Source organism: Daucus carota, chromosome 1, assembly GCF_001625215.2.
Source record: "Daucus carota subsp. sativus chromosome 1, DH1 v3.0, whole genome shotgun sequence".
Lineage (NCBI taxonomy): Eukaryota > Viridiplantae > Streptophyta > Magnoliopsida > Apiales > Apiaceae > Daucus > Daucus carota.
In genome coordinates this window covers 45,183,377-45,206,341 of record NC_030381.2, presented here as the reverse complement: position 1 = coordinate 45,206,341, position 22,965 = coordinate 45,183,377, and the positions used below count along the sequence as shown (strand labels likewise).

Here is a 22,965-nt window from a genome sequence, read left to right as displayed (position 1 = left end):
TTTAATAATACTCTATGATATGAAAATGTCAGTGTACGTGTCTCAGATTTCTTATTTAATAATAGGTGCCATATGAATAACACTGCCGTCCGAGAATCAATTCATTTAAGTGAAAGTGAAATTTTTGATCCGATTAATTTTATCATAAATGTTAAGATGCGTGAATATTATGTTTGTGTAGTTTGCAGTTAATAGACACCTTGTAGAAGATTAATGGAACGAATTGGAGATTTTAAAAATGGGACATAATGCTTGGGTTGGGCTCAGATGTGCTAGTTTGATCACTGCAATGTTTCTAATTTCAAACAGAGAAAAAAATAATCCAAGAATAAGATAGAAAAGAGAGGTAAGATGAAAAGTCAATAAAACAATAAACCTAGAGTTGATTTCACAACTGAAATTAAGATAAAAATTATTCAAATGTCAATGTACTAGTAAAGTAGTAATTTGAAATGGAATTATACAATAAATTTCATTTATTAACATCTATTTAAGAAACTTATGGACATGCACGAGAGGCTTCCTTTAAGAGCTGCATCTGAATTTAGAACAAATAATTCGTGTTGTCCAATTCCATCATCGCATTTATTTGTTTAGGAGAGAAATCATTAATTCAGTGAGAAACAGTGATTATACTGATATTTTTATGTACCAAAAGCATGATTCTTCTTTCCCATTTGTCCGCATATTTAGTGAGAGAAAGAAAAAATCTATTTTCCATGAAGATACATGTAAGCGGCATTCAGTTGCACATGTATGATCACTAATTCCCCGTTTCCAACTACTGCCCTCTTTTTTCTCTTCCTCTCTACAACCTACATATAACTTCCCTACAAAACCACACTGAAATAAAACAGAACCAGGAAAATCTGATGGGAGAGATAAAAAGGATCCAAGATGTTGCTTCTGAGGCCAGTGCATGTGATACCATTCCGGCTGAATTTGTCAGGCCGGAAGATGAGAGACCGGGACTCACCACGTACAAAGGAGACCTCCCTCAAGTCCCGGTCATTGATTTTTCGATCAAAGATGAAGAGAAGCTTGTGGCTCAAATCTACGATGTGAGCTGCAAGTGGGGTTTTTTTCAGATTGTGAATCATGAGATTCCTGATGATGTTGTTAGTAGACTTAAAGAAGTTGGGACAACTTTTTTTGAGTTGCCTCAAGAAGAGAAAGAGCTTTATGCAAAGCCACCTGGGGCTAAGAGTTTGGAGGGTTATGGAACCAAGTTACAGAAAGAAGTTAATGGAATTAAAGGCTGGGTTGATCATTTGTTTCACATATTATCTCCTCCATCTGCTGTTAATTATAAGTTTTGGCCTAAGAATCCAGCTTCTTACAGGTAACACCTGGATCTTATACTGAATGTTATCACCATTTAGCACCTTGCTGCACCACTACATATTTTGTGTCAAATCCCACTGATTTCTTTAAAAGGCAAAGAGAATTTTAACACTTACCCGATGTTCAGCGATAAGTGCTTTAATCGAGACTCGAACCCCGAACTTGCTGTTACTGAGAGAAGATAGACACAGATACAATATGTCAATATCTACTATGCTTCAATTAAAAGAATCAAGAAGCAGCTAACATAAAAATAGTTCAAACATAGTTTTGTAAGATTCGTACATTGCAAATACTATCCAAATTTAGAAAATATAAAACTAGCTATTGGAATCATACTTAAGAATTTTTTGGTACTTACACTGAATATGGATGGTTTTAGGGAGGCTAACGAGGAGTACACAAAGTATATGCATAAGGTGGAGGAGAGGCTGCTAAGGTATTTGTCGAGAGGGATAGGACTGGAGGAGAATGAGCTAAGGACAGCAGTTGGAGGGGATGATCTTATCTACCTCTTAAAGATCAATTATTACCCACCATGCCCACGTCCTGACCTTGCACTCGGCGTTCCGGCTCACACCGACATGTCTGTCGTGACAATACTTGTTCCTAATGATGTACAGGGGCTTCAAGTTTTTCATGAAGGCAATTGGATAGATGCACAGTATATCCCCAATGCTCTTGTCATTCACATTGGTGATCAGCTTGAGGTATTACCTAACTACAAACTGTAGCTTTGATTAGTCATCATACAATTTGCATATCTGTTAAATGGAGATTAAGCGTAGACATATATACATAAGAAGGTATGTTCTATTTCTATATGATTAGACATGTAAAATTACAACTATACATCTATACATCTACTATATTATATACAAATTAACAAGATTTGGTAAATGCAATCACGCTTTGTTTACTTGCTATGTCAAAGACAACTTGTGCAGAATTCATAATTAACTCGCAAAACTTTTTTCCCCTTCCATACTTGAAAGTCATGAGTCATTCCCTCCCCTTGTACTTAAAAGACATGTACTGAAAAGCATCTAATATACAAAAGGAGGTACTTTGGGAACATCACATTATCTGAAGCAGCAGTTATCTAATTTTCTCTTCCTGATTCCTTTCTTTCTCTGCTTATTAAATATAAGTTCTCCTGTTCAAACTTCAAAACTCTTTATCTATTTCAAATGGCGGTTTTTCAATTGTGGTACATAATTTAAGGATATCTGAATACAAATACCGTTGTTTGTAGATATTGAGCAATGGGAAGTATAAAGCAGTGCTACACAGAACAACAGTGAACAAGGAGAAAACTAGATTGTCATGGCCAGTGTTCATGGAGCCACCACCGGACATGGAAGTAGGCCCACATCCGGAGCTTGTCACCAATGAAAATCCGGCAAAGTATAAAACCAAGAAGTACGGTGATTATGTTTATTGCAAATTCAACAAGATTCCCCAATAACTAAACTTCGCAATCTACAGTGGCATATATGCATGCAGCTTGGCAGCTTGCCTCTGCACGTTTAACATAATACTATATTATATAGCTTTAGAGAACAACTTGAGTAATCTCCTTCCGAAAGGCACATACGAAAAAGAGGTCTTTTTTTCCTAGCTACTAGAAGTTAAATTTTTACTTGCTGAATACCTCAATCATCGTATACCTAGAAATGATACGACTACCTTTCTCTGATTCTTCTTTTCTGTTAAGTACTATCTTATATCTACTCAAAAAAAGGAACTTGACAGATAATCACAATAAATTATGTTTTTTTTTTTATCAAATAGAATTGGTTGGAAAAACAAGACCAAGCAATGCATGGTACTGTTGAGTCACACCTTATTGAACAGGAAGAGCCGCAAGACGAGTATACTATATATAATACTCCCTCCGTTCCGGTTTTATAGTCCTCATTTCCTATTTTCTTTGTTCCAAAAAGTTTGTCCACATTAACTTAATATGGTAAATTATATGTTAAATATGTTACTTTTTCTAAAAAACAAGTCAAAATTTTGGTAACATATACCTTATTTATTATAATTGAATAAAAGGTGGATTCTGACAGGGGGACAAGAAAAATGGAACGGAGGGAGTATAGAGAATTTGCAAGAAATGAACACAGACCTACAGATTGACCTAGTATTCTAAATGCTATATCGTTCTCAATTTGTCTATCTACCTGAACAAAAATGTTATCAGAACCCAACTACAAAGCCTTTATTTATAGCCTGTCATCAATTAGTAGTCAACTTAAAATCCTATAATTTGATATAAGCAAAAATATTATGAGCCTGTTTGTTTGCGCTTTAAGCCTGGGCTTAAAGCCATTTTCTACTTTAACCTGAAAATGTTTGTTTGTGTAATAAGCCAGATTCTGACTATAAGTTAAAAATAAGACAGAAGCTGACTTAAAGCTGGAACAGGGTAAAATATATTTTCTGCACGACTTACTTTATTCTTATGATTTTTTGATAAAAGTCAATTTCATCACTCAAATAAATAACCTATCAAATTTAAATTTATAGTTACATTTTCAATAACTCATAAGTCACCTATAATTCCTATAATATAAATTATCCAAACCAACATATTAAGCTCCACACTTATCACATTATAAGTCGCTGTAAGCCATAAGTCATTATCATAAATTTTACCCAAACGAGCTCAGAATGTTTTATACATGTACTTTGGTCCATAGTCCATTGTTTAGTCCATACTTCTGCTCCGTGTTAAAAAAAATAAAAAAATTATACTAGTCTTTTGGGCACGATAAGTTAAATCTATGTTGCACAATGATAGGCTATAATACATATTAGCCCAATTATAACCAGATCCAGGCCCACTAGTCCAGTGCGCCCATGATGAGATTTGTATTTTGTCCAATATCTAGGATGCTTTATCTGGAGTGGTCCCAAAAGACACATCAACGTCAAAGAATATTCATATTTGTTTGCGAGTACGAGGAATAATACACCTAATAGAGATTTAAATTATAGAGATTTATGAAGGAAATATTATGTATTACATCCTAGAAAGTACAGTATGGCCCAACTAAAATAAAAACAATGGCATTTCAACAAGTGGATTTTAGATATTGTATATAAATATAATTAAGGCATAAAATGAAAGATTTTTTTTTTTTAGTACTAAATCATTAGTATTATATAAAAGAATATTTATTGTTACATTATATAGTTCCATTAAAAAAAACAAGGGTATTTTAGTATCAAATACAAAATATTTTTAAATGCCTTGCATGGGTTTTATAATGCTTGTACATATAACGTGCATACAATATCTTAATTATTGGAAAATAATCATAGAAAGAGTTGCATGACATTAAGTTGGAAGATATAAAATGTATATTTAAGTGTTCAACATACAATATTAAAAAAAATTCAGCTTTTTTGTAATAATATATATCCCATTGATGCAAAGATAACTCAATAACTAGGATTTTTTTCATAGCAAACTTTCATTCTCCTTCTCTCCGATGCTCAAAGGGTCATGAATACATTTTTTCTGATGGGTGCTAGCATCTTGTAGCTTACATCTGGTTAGTTCTTTAAAATTAGTTGTAATATAAGTTGCATACAGAATTAAGATGCCACTGATCAGACTTGTTGCAAATTTTAAATAAAAAATGCTAGCTGTCTACACATTTTCTTTAACAAAATAACAATCGATTATGATACAAGTGACCTATTTATAACAAGGGAATAGGAAAAGTGTTAAAACAAGTACAAATCATAAAACAAAATGATGCTAAAAACAAATGTAACCTATAAAATTGTTAAATTTATCCTCAAATATTTGTAAGTGCAAATCATAAGGATTGAGAAGTATCCATTTAGTAAAGTAGTATAGTAATATGAAAATTCACTTTAAGGAGCTGCTCAGCCAGTATAATTTGCTATTTCTCGTTGCATTCACATCTAAAAGGTGATAACTATCTAACCCAAATATATGGAAGTATGGAACAGAAAAATATAAGAAATGGAACTCATATAGGTCACTTATACAGTCTAAGGAGCTTCATCAGTTGTTGGACTTACTTGGTCAAGCTGTACAATGAAAATGTCACGTTGCGACAGGACAAGGTATCGACATGGAGACCAATTCAAACCTTCCACTTTCTACATCTTTTGATGGATTCACTTTAACTTGGAACCTTAAAGGACTGCATTTCCCTTGTTGCAGTATGGTTTTCAGCAAAATTAACCATATCAGATAGGTGTTCCGAGTTTGTTTCCTTTGTAGCTGTGTCTTAGCATTATTCTGAGCACTGGCCCTTGCAGCAGAGTTATTTTGCACTTGTACTTCATTGTACTCCATGATTTTAACTTCTTTCTCTTTTTTAAAGGAGGAATAAACATTTTCGGCACTAATATTTCCAAATAATACTTCAGCTTGTTTATTTGTGACAAGAAGAGGAATATATTCAAAGTCATCCCAGACATACAACTGCAATAAATTGTACACGTATCAGAAACGATCAACATAACATAAAAATATATAAATCATATTAAAAGCATATCTAGTATTCACCAAACAGAGAAGAATATGCTTATAAACATTAAGTTTTCTTTAAATCATTAAGTTTAGAAGAATAAGGAAATAGTGATGTATGAACACCAGAGTATAGAGAAAACTTAATGTAGAATGAGCTAAGAATATTGGTAGTGCTATTTTCAGCAACTACATGGGAAGTCATGTGAAATGAAAAATCATGCGAAGGCAGACACTGGGGCCGTAATTTATTTGGCCTACTATCAACATACCATTACTAGACCTCGATATCTTTCGCATTCTGAACAGGTTTGAGTATCATAATTTGTTTCTTGGTATGCTAAGTTGTCTTGCATCAGAAAATCCTTTAGTAACTTAATGGTTACTACCATGTTTCGTATTTTCCTACTGCAACTAGTTTGTCGAACATATGACTTAAATTCCTCCAATAAAACTGACTATAGACAAATTTTCACTAATGTAAATACAGTTTTTTTCAGATAACAGAGTAACTATTTTAGGAAAAAACACTAGGCTCCCGATTGATTTCCACAGGTAATAATATCTATAATTTCAAAGAGAAAAAATATGCGATTGTTTTCCTTTCAAGATTAATAAGTTCAATAAGTAACTGAAATCAAATTGAAGAAAAGCATACCATAAAGGGTCTATATATCAAGCTTATTGTGTGAATGTGATTTGAGCTTTTTGGACAATAGAGTGGATTGGTCCCTTGAGCAATATTAAACCTGGTCCAATAATTGGAAGAAAAAAACCCATTTGTAACAATGTTAATAACAGTAGGACATTTTTACTGCAATAAAAACAGAGTATACTTAATCAATACCCAAGCTCTGAACTCAGAGGAGCGCCACAGTGCTGGCAGCCAGAGCAAATAAGATCATCCGCTAAACATCTATCGCCCATTGTGCATAATCTCTGCTTGATAAACCTGCGTTCCACTTCAGTTTCATTGAGGCTCTTCCACTTAACTGGGAGAAATATTTCACCAACAGATGCAGAGAACTTTGCCCTACAGGAACTAGTAATATACAGTACATCTGACAGAGAAAAACAGTGCTGAGATTGTGTGTCTTCATTAACTGCCCAGTTTATTGATGCAAGCTTCCTCTTCTGCATATTATGCGAAGGAAATCACTGAATAATGTGCAACATTGCAATGAGAAATTAAAATAAAGCCTATTAATTTGGTATGCCTGCCAATCATAATTATATATCTAGACCCCCCCCCCCCCCCCCCCCCCCCCCCCGGGGTGTAACTGAAAAAATATGTCAGCTTAACTGGATAAAATCATTTCATATACTGCCCGTTTCTAGGTAGAAGGTAGATACATCAGGTTTCTGACGTGCCCTTACCCTGACATTCACATACCTCCACCAAGGCTTGAACCCTCAACCTCTTGTCTATTACAAAGAGGGGAGGGGTATCCACTAGTCTGCAATGATAGAGATACTAAAGCAAGACCTTGGATTTTATGTTCAGGGTGTAACTACCTTTAGAGCACTATATGTATTTTATATACTGAAATCCTGGAAGGGTACAATACTGTAAATAATTTTATGTCAAGTAACCACTACTTGCGTAGAATATGTGCATCCAATGTATTTTAGCTACCACATCCTGACTATTATTACATTCTAAAATTCTCTCAATAATTAGGACACTTATATCTCTCATGCCTAATTATCAAACAGATGAGTGGATCATCTTCCTGAAAATATCTCTTCATTTAGACATCTGCTAACTGTTCATATAACTATCCCACATAAATGCTAACAAAACCACTGTTTCTTGATTCCCCAAATATAGTCAACATCTCAATCTGCCCTGTTCTGTCAGGCAGCAAAAGTTACAGTATCACATACAGCTTGGGAGGACTTGGCCATGAAATTTTAACATAGTACTGATCTAGTTCACAAGATCTTACAGCTATTGCCTATTGGAGACATAACCGCAATATTCTATCTGCTATGGTCTCACAGACACCAGGAGATCCTGAGCTATCTATTCTGCTTCATAACAAATCTTATGATTAAGGCTTTGCTACAATATAATCACCAATAAGACCAGCCCATAATGTGCAAGAAATATGGCCGTTCGTCAGCATAGCTCTGGCTTCTGGGACTATGTCTATGTTTTGTAAATATTAATAACTTGAAAAAAATCTCTAAAAATTGTCCTTTTTTATATTTTATCATTCCAACACAAGTAGGAAAAATCATTAGTTGTATAACAAGATTACTTTAGAGCTTTGTGGTCCCACATAGCTGATTGTCAGTTCAGATCGCCGCACCCATTCAACAACTTTCCTGAGCTTTTCCTTTGTTGCTATGCTGACTCGTAGCTCCTCTATTGAGCTGTCTGCTCCTACAAAAATAGTTTAAAGCAGATAATTTTTAATCATGTATATAGTTAGCTTGAAGAGATTATAGTTCTATGATCCTAACTGATATGAATATTAGCACAATCTCCTACAAGATTGTACTTGTAGTTGTACGGGTATGCACAAGCAAAAGTTTCTGATATCTCAAGTATATATAGACATCAAGAAGAGTATAAGTTAATTTAAAATGCATTAATATATAATTAATTGACAGAGATAGTTATAACATAGTTTGGTGAACAGGAGGCTATGTTCGAATGACAGAAATGGGTTGTGAATTTATTTTGTGCATCAAAATATTTATTTTAGATGGTAAGTCTTGGTCACAAAGTCGCATCAAGTAGGTACCAAGGTATGCTTAACTATGCACTATGTAGACTTAAGTGTTGTTTGGAAATTGTATGCTTAAGTATTGCAAAATCTGACTATCGTTTAAGAAAACATTCCATAATTGATAATTGGTGTTGATTAATAACACAAGTTGCGGCGTGCTTTTTCCAAGTTATACTTGCGTGCTCTTTGCATTAGTTGATTATCTTATAATTTATTCCTAACAGGAATATGCTATCATTACAAGAATAAAAAAGCTATCCTGTGTTCTTTTAATATATGCTGTACTTCCAATTGATCGTATAACGGAAAAAACACGTTGTCAAGTTTAATATGATACCACGTCATTCTATCAGTTCCTATATAAGAACTATTATTGGGTTTTATATAGAGTTTTGAGGTTATAAATGATAAAGTGTAGCCTATCGCTCGCTTATCCGTACTTAAATTGGCAATTACTAGTGCAACATCACTCACTATTAGTTGGATTGCAGAGAAAAAACTTGATCATTAACTGTTATAACATGCACTGACTTTATCGCATAGAATTTGATAAGCAATTTTTAAAGTGACCGCTTTTAATAAGAAGTAACCTAAAGATATGAAAGTTCACACATCTTATTGCAAATATTAAGTATCTACACCAAAAATGTCTTCTTTTTTTTTTTTGTAAACAGAGGGAGTATCCTAAAAGAGTTACAGCAACATGAAAGTTTTGACACATTTTAAAAGAACTAATTTCACATTCACCTATCCATATGGAAACCCTATTAAATATGACATCAACTAGCACCAAGGGTGACATAAGAATTGAGAAAAGTAGAAAGTTACCTTCAGAGAATAGCAATTTATGCGAGTTAACAAAACACCGAAAGGATGAGCATTGCACTGTTCTGGCCTCAACAAAATCCCCAAATCGTGTCACTTTGACATCTATTTGATGCAAACGTTATTATTACCAACTGAGATTGTAGCAAAAAATTAATGCATATCCATCTAGATATAGGTGTAGTCATTGTTTAAATTTATTTTAATCTGATTCCCAAATAATATATTATTTAATTAGGAATTAGCAGACACTAGGAAAGAACAGATGTGCATAACTTTATGAGGTGTTTGGCATAAAGAGACATGAAATTTTCTTGTCTAGACATTACTGTAAAAAATTGGGGATAAATTTCTATAATTCACTGTGAATTGCCAATAGGCAAAAAACTCTACTCAAATCAAAAGTTAATAATTATCTTGTCTTTCTTTTACTGTCTATTCTCTAAATTTTGCTTCCCACTATGCTCAGTCTGTTTAAACTTCGTTAGAGGATTTCCTTTCACAAGCAATTATCTGTCTGATACACTTATAACATCCCAAGACCACAACTAAATGCATATCGCATACCGGACACAACAACCCACCACAGGTCGGCCCAAAAGTGCTAGCAAATTGGTATACATTAGTTATGTGCTTGTGCTTATAAAGGATCCAAATACTCTTTATTTAACCGATGTGGTATGTTACATATACAACACATAAACTTTGGTCTTGTAACATATTACCAAAGTGGGTACACGGATCAATTTAAGAAACTATTGTCTTTAAAATGCTAACTGCAGAATCTTCTCAGATATAACCCACTATGTTTCACACTCAAGTTATAAGCTGCTACACCAAATAAATATTTTTACCTTTTAAACTCTGCTCCATAAACTTCAGACTAGAGTCTCCTCTGTAGGAAATTGAAGTCTTTTATATCTAAAGTCCTTCGAACTTTAGATCACATACGAATTGGAAGAAAAGTTTGGCAACTTAAAATGGTCTCTCGCATATCATCTATATGGCATTAACCTAGCTAAGCATCAACCAAAAAAATCTGCACTTTGTTGTTTGTAAAAACATATCTGGTACATGATGTACACACTAATATAGAGACTATACAAAGATTTTTTTAAATGGTAAAAGAAAGGACCGCATATATGAACAAAATATAAATTGTCCGATAAACTTCAATTTTTTAAATATAACTAATTCAAGTTTTAAAGGATAAAAACATAACCTAATATTTGATTCAAGATGCTCACATGTAAACTGCTGTTTATACGCTATTACAATGGTCTGCTGTAACTAAAGCAAGAAAGAAGAAATACAAAGTTGGAGCTTACTCTGTAACAAACCAACACTTCCAGCAACAATTGTTGATCCCATATTCTTTTGCCATACTGAAATAGAAAAAAATCGGCGTGTGTCATCACCCACCTGAATGTCAGTCCTTACTACTTCTCCGCCTTGTAATAATTTATACTGCACAATAAGAATAAATTCAAGTTTACTAAAACTATGACAAGAGTGATCATATTCATAGCCGACCTCTTATAAAAGAAAAAAGAAACGGTGTTAAGAATTAGGGAAAATTAGTCTTGCAATTTGAGTACTGATTAGACAATCTAAATAATCAATCCACACAATTCACATAATCTACTAAATGAATCGGATGATAGAGAAAATCAAACTGAACACATGATATCTACATTCGATTACGATCTCAAGACTTTTACTAGTAGTAACTAATCTCCCCTCAGGCTTCGATTTATTCTTGTCATATAGTCCTCTGAAAGTTCCAATCCAACACAAACTTACAATAACAGCAAGAAAGGAATAATGAGCAAAGTCTGTAAGTTTGCGTGTCTTTATTCTCCTAGTAACCAGCACTGTTAATTATTGACTTATAGTCAATTTTCTGTGAGAAATATAGATATTAATTATTAAGTATATGATCTTGCAAGGAAGAGGCATCACCGCATTACCCTAAGTACTTGATTTGCGTTGAATCTCGAAACTGTGAATAATTAGAAACAGGATTACACGCATGTAGTGATGTAGGATTAGGCAATGCACTTCGTTTGTGCTAAATTGTGCCGACTTGACCTAAAAATCAAGTTCAATACCTTTTTTATGAATGGAGACAAGACAATACCACGGGGGGAGAGAGAGAGAGAGAGAGAGAGAGAGAGAGAGAGAGAGAGAGAGACCTGAAGAGGAGTAGACTTGTGAACAAAAACAAGAAGCTGGACATATTCACCGACGTGAAAAGGAGCATTGCACAGGTCAATCAGTGGTCCGTACCATCCGATTACTGCTGCCATGGCCAAAATAACGGAAACGTTCGGCCTCTTATGTTGTTAACTTATTCCGAAAAACAATTTCATATTTATGTAAAACAATTATCATTAAAATTATTAGATATTGAATACTTTTTTATTTAATATAATAATTTTATTTCAAAAATAAATGATTTTAGATATAAAAAAATTAATAATTTTGAGAAACTCTTATTAAACTTTAATAATGAGTTATATAATATGTAAATTAATTATAAACTTATATTTATTGTTTATCTATTATATATTCAATGATACAGTATACAGTATGAATTTTGTATATTTCTGGATAATTTAGTATCCACACAGTTACTTTCCCCTGTAATTTAGACATCCTAATGCCTGTGCAGTTGAACATTTTGCTTATACTCACAGCCAGACAAGATAATGGACAAGATCATTTGCATTCTCTTGAATTTTTGACCTGATCCTGATCACCCTCCATAATAACGATAACACGGGGATCTGGTAAGAAGCACGAAACACATATCCTGTCTAAAATACTTTTTTTATAGTTTTTTAAACATTCTAATGTTATAAAACTGTAAAGTGTTTCTATAAAATTTGATAAAATATAGAAATATTATCTAAAGATTTGCTTGGTTCCCTGCAAAACCCCATTCTAGATCCGTCCCCTAAGATAACAGCATAAAATCCTCAATCCACTTTCGACAAACAGATAGTACAGGGACCGGAAGATCAAAGATAGTGTCTGCAAAAAATAATCTTCATGACACAGAATTTGTGTATTATTCTTGCTGTCTTGTCATTTCCTTTCCTTGCAAATGGAAACTGAATCTGCGAAACATTTTAAGGCTTGTCCGCTGCATCCACAGATTGTCTAAGTTGCTAACAACCAGTCCTTTTTCCTACTAGATGGTGCACTTATTATGCATTCAAACAAAGTAGGCTATGCATATCTCCATGTCCGGCACTTCTTCCATGTTTTTCCTTTCGTGTCACATTACACCATCGTAAAGAGGGGTCCAGATATTTTTGTTGAATCTCTTAGGTACAACTACAGAGAATCTTATCTGCAGTTTTGATCTTTTTGATTTGTGATTCAGATGTTATATCGAGTGGACTAATAATCCCTGTACGTTTTTCTGCGTGTTTACAATGATCAATTAGAGGAGACAAGAAAGGATTCAAAATCATCTGCGTCTTTTCTAAACTTTCTTGTCCTTTATCTTCTTCAGTTCGTACTCCCCTGCCTCAATTTTTAGCATCTAGATAGTCGTTATAATCCCATATTGATTGTGGAAGTAGCAATGTATTGGATCGATGATATGGTTCACAGGCCGTGCATTATGATGTCAGAATAAGGCTAGGTCCAGAGAAATGGATACACAAATATGGACAGAATGATGTGGATTCCACTGTCATTCTTATTTCATGATTGTTTAATAAGAATGATGGTGGAATCCACGTCATTGTGTGCATATTTCTGTATACATTTCTGCAGACATGTCATTATTTATAATGTTAAGGTCCGTGGATAAGGATTTTGAGGACATTGATTATGTCTACTTGCAGTGAAAATTATTGTTCTGGCATTTTTTAAACTTCTCCCTAAATTATCAGAAAAAGACCTGCGGATACAGAAATCATAATGCTTTTATTACCCAAGCAAATATTCAAAGTTGTGGTACATCAAATAAGTGAAAAGCACATCACAAATTCAATTACAGATTACAAGAAAGTTTTCAAGACGGAAATGTTCTTCATAACTCAAGGTTCTTCGGGATGAAGATGTTTCACTGCAAAGTTTGGTTTTCCAGGGTGTCCATTAATAACATCATCAACAAAATTCCCTGGTCTGCTAACATCCTCCCACACCTCTGGCAACTCCATAGCTTTGCCTTTTTCAGTTACCAAGTTTTCGTCTTTGCTTTTTCCCCAAACAACCGAGTAAAGGCCAGTGACAACAATTATAGCTCCAATCAAACTGAATCACACAAACTCATAGTTGTTACATTGGGAAAATTTGATAAGCATTGCAATAATTTATTAAGAATGCTAAAACTACTTACGTTCCGAGGTGAAGTAGCTCTCCTAGTACTATAGCTCCAAGAATAGCAGTGATGATCATGGAAAGAGGGCTAAAAGCTGTGACAAAGACAGGACCTCGAATCTTGTTTACAAAACCTTGAACATAATACGCAATTCCTGAGCAGACTATACCCTGTAAATGCAAGTTACGTTAAAATTTACATGTAAACAATTTATAAATGAGTTGTTATTCAACTAAACATAAACAAAAAAAATAGAGAAGTCGACTAACAGAATAAACAGCAGCAAACAATCTGGAGTCGAAACCAACAATCCAAGCACTCATATTGTTGCGTTCCATTATAAGTGCCACGATCCCACCTTCCACCGTTCCCATCACACATATCAATGCTGTCAATGACAGTTCTGCTGGATACTCCTTCAAGGTAATTGACTGATCCAACAAATACATTTGTAATCAGAATTATCATATTCGAACTCAGCACAACAAAAATTCATTATGTTTAAAAAACTGGCAGTTTAGAATAAATTCTCTTAAAATTATAGCTAGAACTGAGTTGATGAAATTAAGGAAGATTTTTATGAGACACTCACTTGAACGATGAAGAAAGCTGACCACCCGATGACACTGAAAAGAAGCATTACTGTCCCGGCAACCCAATGCTGCTGAGCACCAGCAGAAGCAGAGCTAGAGCTATGGAGGTTCACTTGGTGGGATCCAAACATATTGACAATTGGGCCTTTATACAAAGTCATCACCATTGCTCCGCAAAGTGTTATACATGTTCCAATCACCTTGGCTAGTCCATGTTTCTGCTTCAGGTTTACTCTCTCCATTCTGACAGTGTTGTCAACAGTGTCGGAATCAGGATTTAGAATGACACGGAGCTGAAGTATTTAATACAAAACTTTCACCGATTTAAGAAGGGGGTAAAGTAAATTGAATACCTGAAAGCAATAGCCATGACAAAGGTAAGAGCGGGAAGGGCATTGACCATGGCAGCCGTAAATGTTGCAGATGTATACGTCATTCCCACATAGTACAGATTTTGATCTATCACTGGCCTGCATATCATTAATTTCGTTAGAAACCATCTTAACTAAACAATAAAGAAAACTTATTGTGTAAATTCCAGCTTTTATCATAACGCAAACATAACAAAAACTCAAATTTCTCCTGTGGATCAATAATTGGATGCATACTGTGCATACTATTTTCACAAGAAAACAAACCAATTATAAAAAAATAAACTGACATGCATGCTTAATTTTACGCATAATTGAGGCGCATCAGTGTATATAAATTTAATAGGGTTAGAGCGTTACTCCAATAAGCCAAGCAGCATCACTTTGATGAAAACAGAGAGTGTCAACTTTGGCCTTATTTTCCTGCATTTTTGTGCAAGCGAACAAAACGGTGTCAGCTACACACAATCCAACACTTCAATAGTAGATTGTTACATATAACCTGCATTATAAACATCTTATACACATACAGACAGTATTATGACAGCGCTGTCACTACAAGAAAAATGGCCTTTTCCGACAAATTTTTACAAGAGATTTTTTTTTTTATTTATACGACGACATCATTCTGAAACGATACGTGCATGCAATGGTAGAGTGCGCCTATGGTCAGGCCACTGCGTGCATGTGCAAGTTTAACACAATACTAGCGGACTAGCAAAAGAGTTACTTTCTAAAAGACAACGCATGAATTATATGACTATCACTAAAAAACAGGGCAAAACTGACCGCTAGACTATGCAAATATATGTCTATGCAAACGTGCGAGTGAGTGGAAAAAAGCTAGACCTTTCAAAAACAAGCGCAAAAGGAGCAATAGCAATGGCTGCAACCAAATGCCTATAAACAACAAGAACCCAATGGCTCATGCCACTTTTAAACGAAAGCATAGTGATAATATACATCCCTGCATAACCAAACTGCAGAGAGACCATAGCCAGATATGGTCTGATCTTAATCAGCACTAGGCTCAACGCCGCGCAATTCGACTGTTCTGCCATATCTGGCTACCTAGTTAAGATCTTAAGTAATTTATGATCTAACTCTCCTTGATTAACTTGCAATTGAGAGGTTATTGCATAAGTTACAAACATTGCATGGCCTTTATATAGAGCTTAGAAAATAAAGCCAGTGATAAAGCAAGACCAAGTTTGCACAACAGTACTACTACTAGCTAGTATAATGCGCTTCCTCTTTTCTTTACACTTAGATTTTGTAAAAGCAAGCACAATGTAACATTTTAGATTCCGTTATCCATTTACAAGCCCACTTTTGCCATTATTTACGCAACAAGAATCCTCTAGACTTGATACTCCTGGCTCCTTGCCCATGTTGTTTGACACAAGTACTCAAATCTCAGGTGTGCTACAGGAATTTTCATGGAATTTATATCATATCAATGCTTGTGTGGTTTATGAACCTTTTGTTCTTAATGATTATAATAAGTAATTATGAGCTATAGTGAGAAGGAGATTTGATTATCATAATATACCCTTAAAACTAATCAAAAATATTTATCCTGGCAGAGGTTGGCATACATATTTATTCACTATAAAAATTCACTGCCAGTGATTTTAGGGAGGATTTCTGCATTCACTATCTTCAATATCACTCCCTCTGTAATAATTTTTATCATTTTGATAAAATACGTGAAAGATAGTGAGATCATAAATCATTATTTAAATAATGGTAGTGAGTTTTCTTTTAATGAATAAGGATGTATACAATATTTATTCATAGTAATTATCAGCGGACAATCGGAAAACATGGTAGGCTGAAATCTCGAATCATCTCTTGAATAAAACTTGATAACTCTTTTTAGCCCCGAAATTGTTAAAAACTTAAGTGTATTATTCAGCCGGGAAGTTCGCAAGCTCACTCATGTTTAACTCAACTCAACTCAGTCTGTTAGTTAAACGAGTCGCGTTTAGAAAGACTTTCAGTCTCATAAGCTGACTCAACTCGAAACGTGAAATCTAGTTTTTATAATAAATAATTATGAGCTATAGTGAGAGGGAGATTTGATTATCTTGAAATACCCTTAAAACTAAACAAACATCTTTATCCTGACAGAGGTTGGCATACATATTTATTCACTACTGCCATTTTAACTGATGTTTGACTTTTTAACACGTATATTGAGGTGTATAAAAATAATATATACACTCAATAAAAAAATTCAATTCTTATATCAAATAAAAGTTTAGATTCTAAACTTTTATTTGGTATAAATTTTATAAAAAATAATTATATTTAGGTGTGATTTTTTTAACACCTTAAAGTACGTGTAAAAAAGTCAAAAGCAGTTAAAATGGGACGGAGGGAGTATAAAAATTCACTGGCAGTGATTTAGGGAGGATTTGTGCATCCACTATCTTCAATATCACTCTCCCTGTAATAATTTATCATTTTGATAAAATATATAAAAAAAATAGTGAGATCATAAATTTATTATTTAAATAAAAATAATGAGTTTCTCTAATAAATAAGGGTGTGTGTCAATATTGATAATAGCTGCTGTATCAGCGAGGAATAGGAAATCAAGGTAGGCTGAAATCTTGAATCATCTTTTAAATAAATGATAATAACTCTTTTTACTCACGAATTTTTTTTAAAAAAAAATAAGTGTGTTATTGGAGCTGTAATTTGGGCAGGAAAACTTGCAAGGTCATTCAGCTCGAATTCGTTTAATTACACTCGACTCACCCTTTTAGTTAAACGAGTCGAGTTCAGAAGGTTCCGTCTTATTTAATTAAACTAATTGGCTCGACTCGACTCGTGAAATTAAACAAGTTAAGTTCGGGTAAAGATTTAGGGGTCATTTGTTAAATCTGGATGATTATTTCTGGATGAGTTAAATTTCTGATTGATGAGTTAATCTGAATGTCAGAATGAATGGTGTGTTTGTTATTTTTTTCTAACATATGGATGACTACGAATTACTGTTAAATATATTATTATTAAATAATCGGTAATATTATGTATTTTATATATTTTTATATAATTTTTAAACAAACTAATATATAATTGTTGAAATTTTAAATTAATTTATAACTCTTAATTTGATATTATAAAATTAAATTTTATTATATTATTGATGGGAAATAGAACTTAAATCATATAATGAATTTTTTTCATATATTTCAAATATTTAATTTTAAAATATTAATGTTAATTTTTTTCTTAATTGGCTCATTAACATATATTTAAAAGTGAAATTCCTAAATGTTAAAATTTTCAATATTTAAAATTTATAAAATAATTAAATATAAATATATAAAATAATTTAAAAAATTGATATAATAAAAGATAGATTAATCATATGTTTTTTATTGATTTCTTAAAAGGATAATGCGCTGGGCATGCTTCTGGATGACACCCCCTACATTTTTCAGGGTGAGTCGTCCAGGGATTTTTTTGGTATTCGTCCAGCTACAAGAAAGAATTGCCAAACAATCTTAACAAAAGAGAATGAACGGTTCAGTTGTTTTGGTTTCATTCAGCTGTTAACAAATGGCCCCTTAGGCTCTTTTAAGGGTCATACTAAACAAGTCAGCTCAACCGACTCGTTAAAATAAGATGTAGTTAAACGAGCCACTCGATTCGTAAAATTAAAAGAGTCGACTTCAGACACAGGTTTTGGCTCAAATAAATTAAACAAGTTGACGACCAACTTGAATTATCCCGGTTCGAAACTCGACTCGCTTGATCAAAATTACAGCCTTACGTGTTATACATCTTAAACTCGGAAAAAAATAAAAAAATTGCTTACATATGCGAAAACTAGTTCTTCTCCAAGAGGATTAGCATAAAGAAAATGATGTACACATAATATGTGGAAAACTTGCAAACCGAAACAGCGATGAATTTTACTATCGGCGTAGTATATGGGGCGTAACGTAGCTAGCAATAAAGGAAACATACTTTTGTCAATTTGGGAGCTTTATAATTTTGCTTGAACATGTTGACCACGCACGATCAATAAGTTGTAATTAGTGCTTATATGATGCAATTGTAGGGCATGCTTTTGGCTAATAATGGCGTAAAGATATCAACTTATTATTGATCGAGACACATTAGTGATCTGCACTTAATTTCATTGTTATTTCTTGCCATTGCTTGTGTGTAAAAATGCAAAGTAACCACGATCATGTTCCAAACGTTTGGATGTGCTATTTTTGGCTTGAGTGTTAATAATTGGATGTTTTTCATAGTAATTTTGTTGAGAGTCGAAGTTGTGATTTATTGTTTGTTACTTGTGAGGTTGATCAATCTCGTAGAAATGACGGTGGATAAAGTTTACATGGTTATACGAATACATCAGTGGTATTATATGATTACAACTTACAAGGAAGAGGATGGGAAGTAATATATTCAAATTATGGGTGCAATTATTTCCGCTATTTTCTCACAAGAATATTGTATTATAAGAACTTACATAAAAAGTACTCCCTCTGTCCCATTTAATTGTATACGTTTCTTTTCAACTGTTCGACACGCATTTCAATGCTCTTATAAAATATAGTTCCGTAACTTATTTTTGAGATTTTTTTTTCTGAATAAAAATATAACATCCAAACTTTAATTCAGAAAAAAAAAATTTAAAAATAAATTACACAACTACACTTTACAGGAGCATTAAAGTCCGTGCCGCGTCCCCGTCCCCCAATGTATACTACTCAAGGGGACGGAGGGAGTAATTAACATTTTGAAAATTTGGTGTAATTTTTTTCCACTAATTAGTAATTCTTTGTAAACATGCAATCCACTTTTTTTTATATAAAAATACTTCTTTCTTACATGAAGATCGTATTTCAAAACTCTTATAAAATCTAGTTTCATAATTTTTCTAAATTTTTTGATAAAAATTTAAATATTAAATTTTTATTAAAAAAAGAAAAAATCTAAAAGTATTATAAAATTATAATTTAGTGTGCAAGTGTAACCAAAAATTATTTGATATCGTTCGATGGAGAAAGAGTCTCAGGTAAAGTTAATAATACCTCCCGCAGTCACGCTTAATTATGGATCGATTTTAAAACATTAATATTTTTCAATTAATATTATATTTTTAAATATGAAATATAAGTAAATTCAACACCTTATATTTGTTATTTGTTTATATGTATAAATTTAATACAAATTTTAAATTTAGTTTATTATTATTTTAAAAAATTAGTATTCTGAAACCTAAAATTTAATATGTTGAGAAGTAATATTATAAAAATAAAAACTTAACACATTTGAAAACCTGAAACTTGCATATATATATTTTTATGAACTTAACATATCAAATTATAAATTTAACTTTCAACTCACTTATTATAATTAGTCGTTTACATTAAAAATTGGAATTAGTTTATTAAAGTTAACTTTTAAGCAAAGTAAAAATATTAAAATATATCTCCTAACAACGAAAGTAATCTTTTGATGCCAGCACACGAAGGCAATCATAGTATGTAAAATATCTGAAGTAAGTAATTATTGAAACAAAACTATACAGTTACATTTTGTTAATCATTAGTTTTTTAGTAATTAATATACCTTTGAACACAGGATGAAAGTATTAAATATCAATATAATAATTTTACTTTTCAAAATTATCGATGTTGCAATTTTTTTTTAAAAAAAACATGAAAAATCTCGCTGGTAACATTAATTGCAACGATTATAACATCAAATCAAAAGTACCAACTACTTTCATTCTGTGTTGCAGAATTGTATAGACCATGTTTTTTTTTTAAAAATTCACATAACTTTTAATATTATAGGCGCACACAAATAATAGAAAATTTACCAAAAATATCATTTTTTTTCTAATTTTTTATTATTTTACTATCATTTGAAATTATTTTTAAAAATACCAACCTTTTTAAGAAAATATTTGAAAAAATACTAGATGCACCAGAGTTAATTGATGGTGCAGGCTTGCAAGTATGGTTGTATCTGGTTGCAAGTATAGTTACATATAGTTGCATACAATATATTTGCAAATATTTTCAAAAATTTGATTTTATAAATATTTGAAAAATATGTAGTTTTCAAAGAATTGTTTTGAATTTGGATATTTATGAGAAAATCTCTCCAAAATATCATCAAATTCTTTTAACTTGGTAACAACTTTTCTTATAGCACAACAATGTATTCATCTAACAATGTTGAGAATCTCCTAGTATTAGTAATATGATTTAAGGACTGATATATCTTTTGTGAAATTCACTCTCAATATATATGGACAAAACAAATAAGTTGTAAACAAAATAAGAAGAAAACCTAAATTTTAGGTAAACAACAAAACCTAACTAAAGCCATGCACTATATGTCATAAAGTATTACTACCTTGTATGCACCAATGGAAGGGCCTTCTTTAGTTATACCAATTCCATTTGAACTTTGATCTACACCTACCTCAACTCTAAGTTTTAGTCACCTTTGAACTCCATAAATCAAAATATCTCAGCATAAGAATTCACATAACCAATCCTGTTAATGAACCAACATAACAATATCTCCTATTCACAACTACTATTCAAAACTCCAGACAGAGATGACAGAGATGTTCACCAAAATCAAAAGTTGGGACGTATAGAAAGTGATCCACCTTATCATCACATCCTCTCACGGCATGTATGATGTCCCAGTACACTGATAGTGGCGGATCCAGAATTAACAAACAGAACTCGAATAATATTTATAAAGTTAATAGTTTCAACAAGATTAAACTAAGATTATATATTTTAAATTTTAAATTTATTAATTAAATTTGATTAAAGAAATTTAAAAAAAAATACTTATATGTGTATATATAATTTTAGTTTTATTACTAAATTTTACTTTTTAGACATGGAGTGCTCAAACCACCTAGTCCTAACTACGCTATGAATCAGCTGCTATGCATCTCCATCGATCTTTATGTCGCAAATAAAAACATACAAACATGTAACATCACTAAAAGATTCAGATTAAGATCGAACCTCTAGTCGATATAATGAGTTACACAAAAAAGAAAATAATATGATCATGATCAAGAAAACAATAATTGTATACCAGTAATAATTAAGAAACCTCCATCCAATTATTATCTCTATGGGTCCTCAAGTCCTGTACCTCATTCATTTCTTGATCGGATATTATTTGTTCCGCACTTATGTCAGGGAAGAAACCCGTCCTACTTTCCTGATATTTGTTACACTGTTAGTGATATTTTAAAATTAAAATAACTAACACACGCACACACTGATCAGCTGCAATTAGCTAGCTTGTAGCTAGTGAACTCTTTGGCATATACAACCAAAAAGTTGAAAACACTAAAAAATTGTGGTAAAAAAAAGCTGCACTTCCATGTAACAGGAAGCGTTTGAGTGATTTGAAAACAAATCATGGTGGAATCCAACTTTAGATATATGTGTATTGTTTGACCGACTACATGGAGAGATGTGGTTGATCACATTCCAACTCCTATAAAATTGAAGGCCCTAGAGCATCTCCAACGGTACTCCTAAATCATTCCTTAAACAATAATATAAAATGTGACTCCTAGTAAGTTAATACACTAGAAAACGTGAGAACTCCAATGCTACTCTTTATACTTGGCTCCTTATTCACATTTTGTATTTATTTTATATAAATGAGAGAGAAAAGTTAACTAAAAGAGAGAGAAGATTGAAGAGAAATTAATATAATATTGAGTTAAGAGCTACTAGATGCTCTTTAAAAGAAAGGAGAGAGAGTAGGCTCCTAAATTTTTAAAGAGCATCTAAGAGCCCATTGGAGCACTAAATTTTGATTTGCTCCTAAAATTTAGACTTAGGAGCTTGTTTAGAGAGCCCCTTGGAGTTGCTCTTAGCCTGTACTTCGTTAAGACTGTAAAACTAAAGTGAGCATAATATTTGTTTAAATAGAGTATAAGATTTATTTGAGCAATCTTCCTGTAATATTTTAAGATTTTCAATGATCCGGTTCCCAGCATGCATGGTATTAGAGGTCGGGTTTGGACGCCCGTAATCCACTCTCTTCAATCCAAAAAATGGAATTTTGAGGAAGAGAGACCGTTGAAAAATAACATAAAATCCGTCTTCCTCTAGTATCTCGAGATTTGAGAGAGAGTACATTGACATACAAGTAATAAAGGGGCCGTTTGAGTTAGTTTAAAATAAGTGCTTCTTACTTAAAGTAAAGA

General features: G+C 32.7%; 4 protein-coding genes across 9 annotated transcripts in view; 1 reads left to right on the top strand and 3 right to left on the bottom strand.

The window, feature by feature from the left end:
- LOC108203529 (probable aldo-keto reductase 2) overlaps positions 1-22,965 on the bottom strand; it is an 85,533-nt gene that overhangs the window by 3,934 nt on the left and 58,634 nt on the right. The gene's annotated exons all lie outside the window — the stretch shown is intronic.
- LOC108203509 (uncharacterized) lies at positions 609-11,773 on the bottom strand. 6 transcript variants are annotated; one of them, XR_010288082.1, is made up of 9 exons: positions 11,619-11,773; positions 10,752-10,890; positions 9,427-9,528; positions 8,125-8,249; positions 6,708-6,994; positions 6,519-6,609; positions 5,407-5,815; positions 1,706-2,072; positions 609-1,515 (listed from the first exon to the last, which is right to left on the bottom strand). XR_010288082.1 is itself a non-coding variant. In XM_064085679.1 (8 exons), the coding sequence occupies exons 1-7, from the start codon at positions 11,730-11,732 to the stop codon at positions 5,432-5,434; spliced, it is 1,242 nt and encodes a 413-aa protein (XP_063941749.1). In that variant the 5' UTR covers positions 11,733-11,773; the 3' UTR covers positions 1,375-1,515; positions 5,407-5,431. The 6 variants fall into 6 exon arrangements, 4 of the variants coding, with proteins under 4 accessions (XP_063941749.1, XP_017227973.1, XP_017227979.1 ...); XR_010288083.1 differs by lacking the exon at positions 1,706-2,072 and having other exon boundaries at positions 1,257-1,397; positions 1,461-1,515; XM_064085679.1 differs by lacking the exon at positions 1,706-2,072 and having other exon boundaries at positions 1,375-1,515.
- Positions 873-3,003, top strand: LOC108203535 (flavonol synthase/flavanone 3-hydroxylase). Its single transcript, XM_017372509.2, has 3 exons — positions 873-1,342; positions 1,727-2,054; positions 2,600-3,003. Exons 1-3 carry the CDS (start codon positions 873-875, stop codon positions 2,810-2,812), a joined length of 1,011 nt encoding a protein of 336 aa, XP_017227998.1. The 3' UTR covers positions 2,813-3,003.
- On the bottom strand, positions 13,347-15,876 carry LOC108203522 (WAT1-related protein At1g44800). The gene is made up of 7 exons (XM_017372498.1): positions 15,576-15,876; positions 15,087-15,149; positions 14,709-14,825; positions 14,355-14,598; positions 14,032-14,193; positions 13,781-13,932; positions 13,347-13,695 (listed from the first exon to the last, which is right to left on the bottom strand). Exons 1-7 carry the CDS (start codon positions 15,785-15,787, stop codon positions 13,479-13,481), a joined length of 1,167 nt encoding a protein of 388 aa, XP_017227987.1. The 5' UTR covers positions 15,788-15,876; the 3' UTR covers positions 13,347-13,478.

Excerpts from the sequence above, each read along its gene's own strand:
- LOC108203535 (XM_017372509.2), top strand. The coding sequence starts at position 873 with ATGGGAGAGATAAAAAGGATCCAAGATGTTGCTTCTGAGGCCAGTGCA. Across the intron at positions 1,343-1,726 it reads AAGAATCCAGCTTCTTACAG|GGAGGCTAACGAGGAGTACA; the intron begins GTAACACCTGGA and ends GGATGGTTTTAG. Across the intron at positions 2,055-2,599 it reads ACATTGGTGATCAGCTTGAG|ATATTGAGCAATGGGAAGTA; the intron begins GTATTACCTAAC and ends CGTTGTTTGTAG.
- LOC108203522 (XM_017372498.1), bottom strand. The coding sequence starts at position 15,787 with ATGGCAGAACAGTCGAATTGCGCGGCGTTGAGCCTAGTGCTGATTAAG. Across the intron at positions 14,826-15,086 it reads ATGCTGCTTGGCTTATTGGA|GCCAGTGATAGATCAAAATC; the intron begins GTAACGCTCTAA and ends AATGATATGCAG. Across the intron at positions 14,599-14,708 it reads GTCATGGCTATTGCTTTCAG|AATGGAGAGAGTAAACCTGA; the intron begins GTATTCAATTTA and ends CAACACTGTCAG.
- LOC108203509 (XM_064085679.1), bottom strand. The coding sequence starts at position 11,732 with ATGGCAGCAGTAATCGGATGGTACGGACCACTGATTGACCTGTGCAAT. Across the intron at positions 10,891-11,618 it reads ACAAGTCTACTCCTCTTCAG|TATAAATTATTACAAGGCGG; the intron begins GTCTCTCTCTCT and ends CTTATTGTGCAG. Across the intron at positions 5,816-6,518 it reads TGATATATAGACCCTTTATG|TTGTATGTCTGGGATGACTT; the intron begins GTATGCTTTTCT and ends AATTTATTGCAG.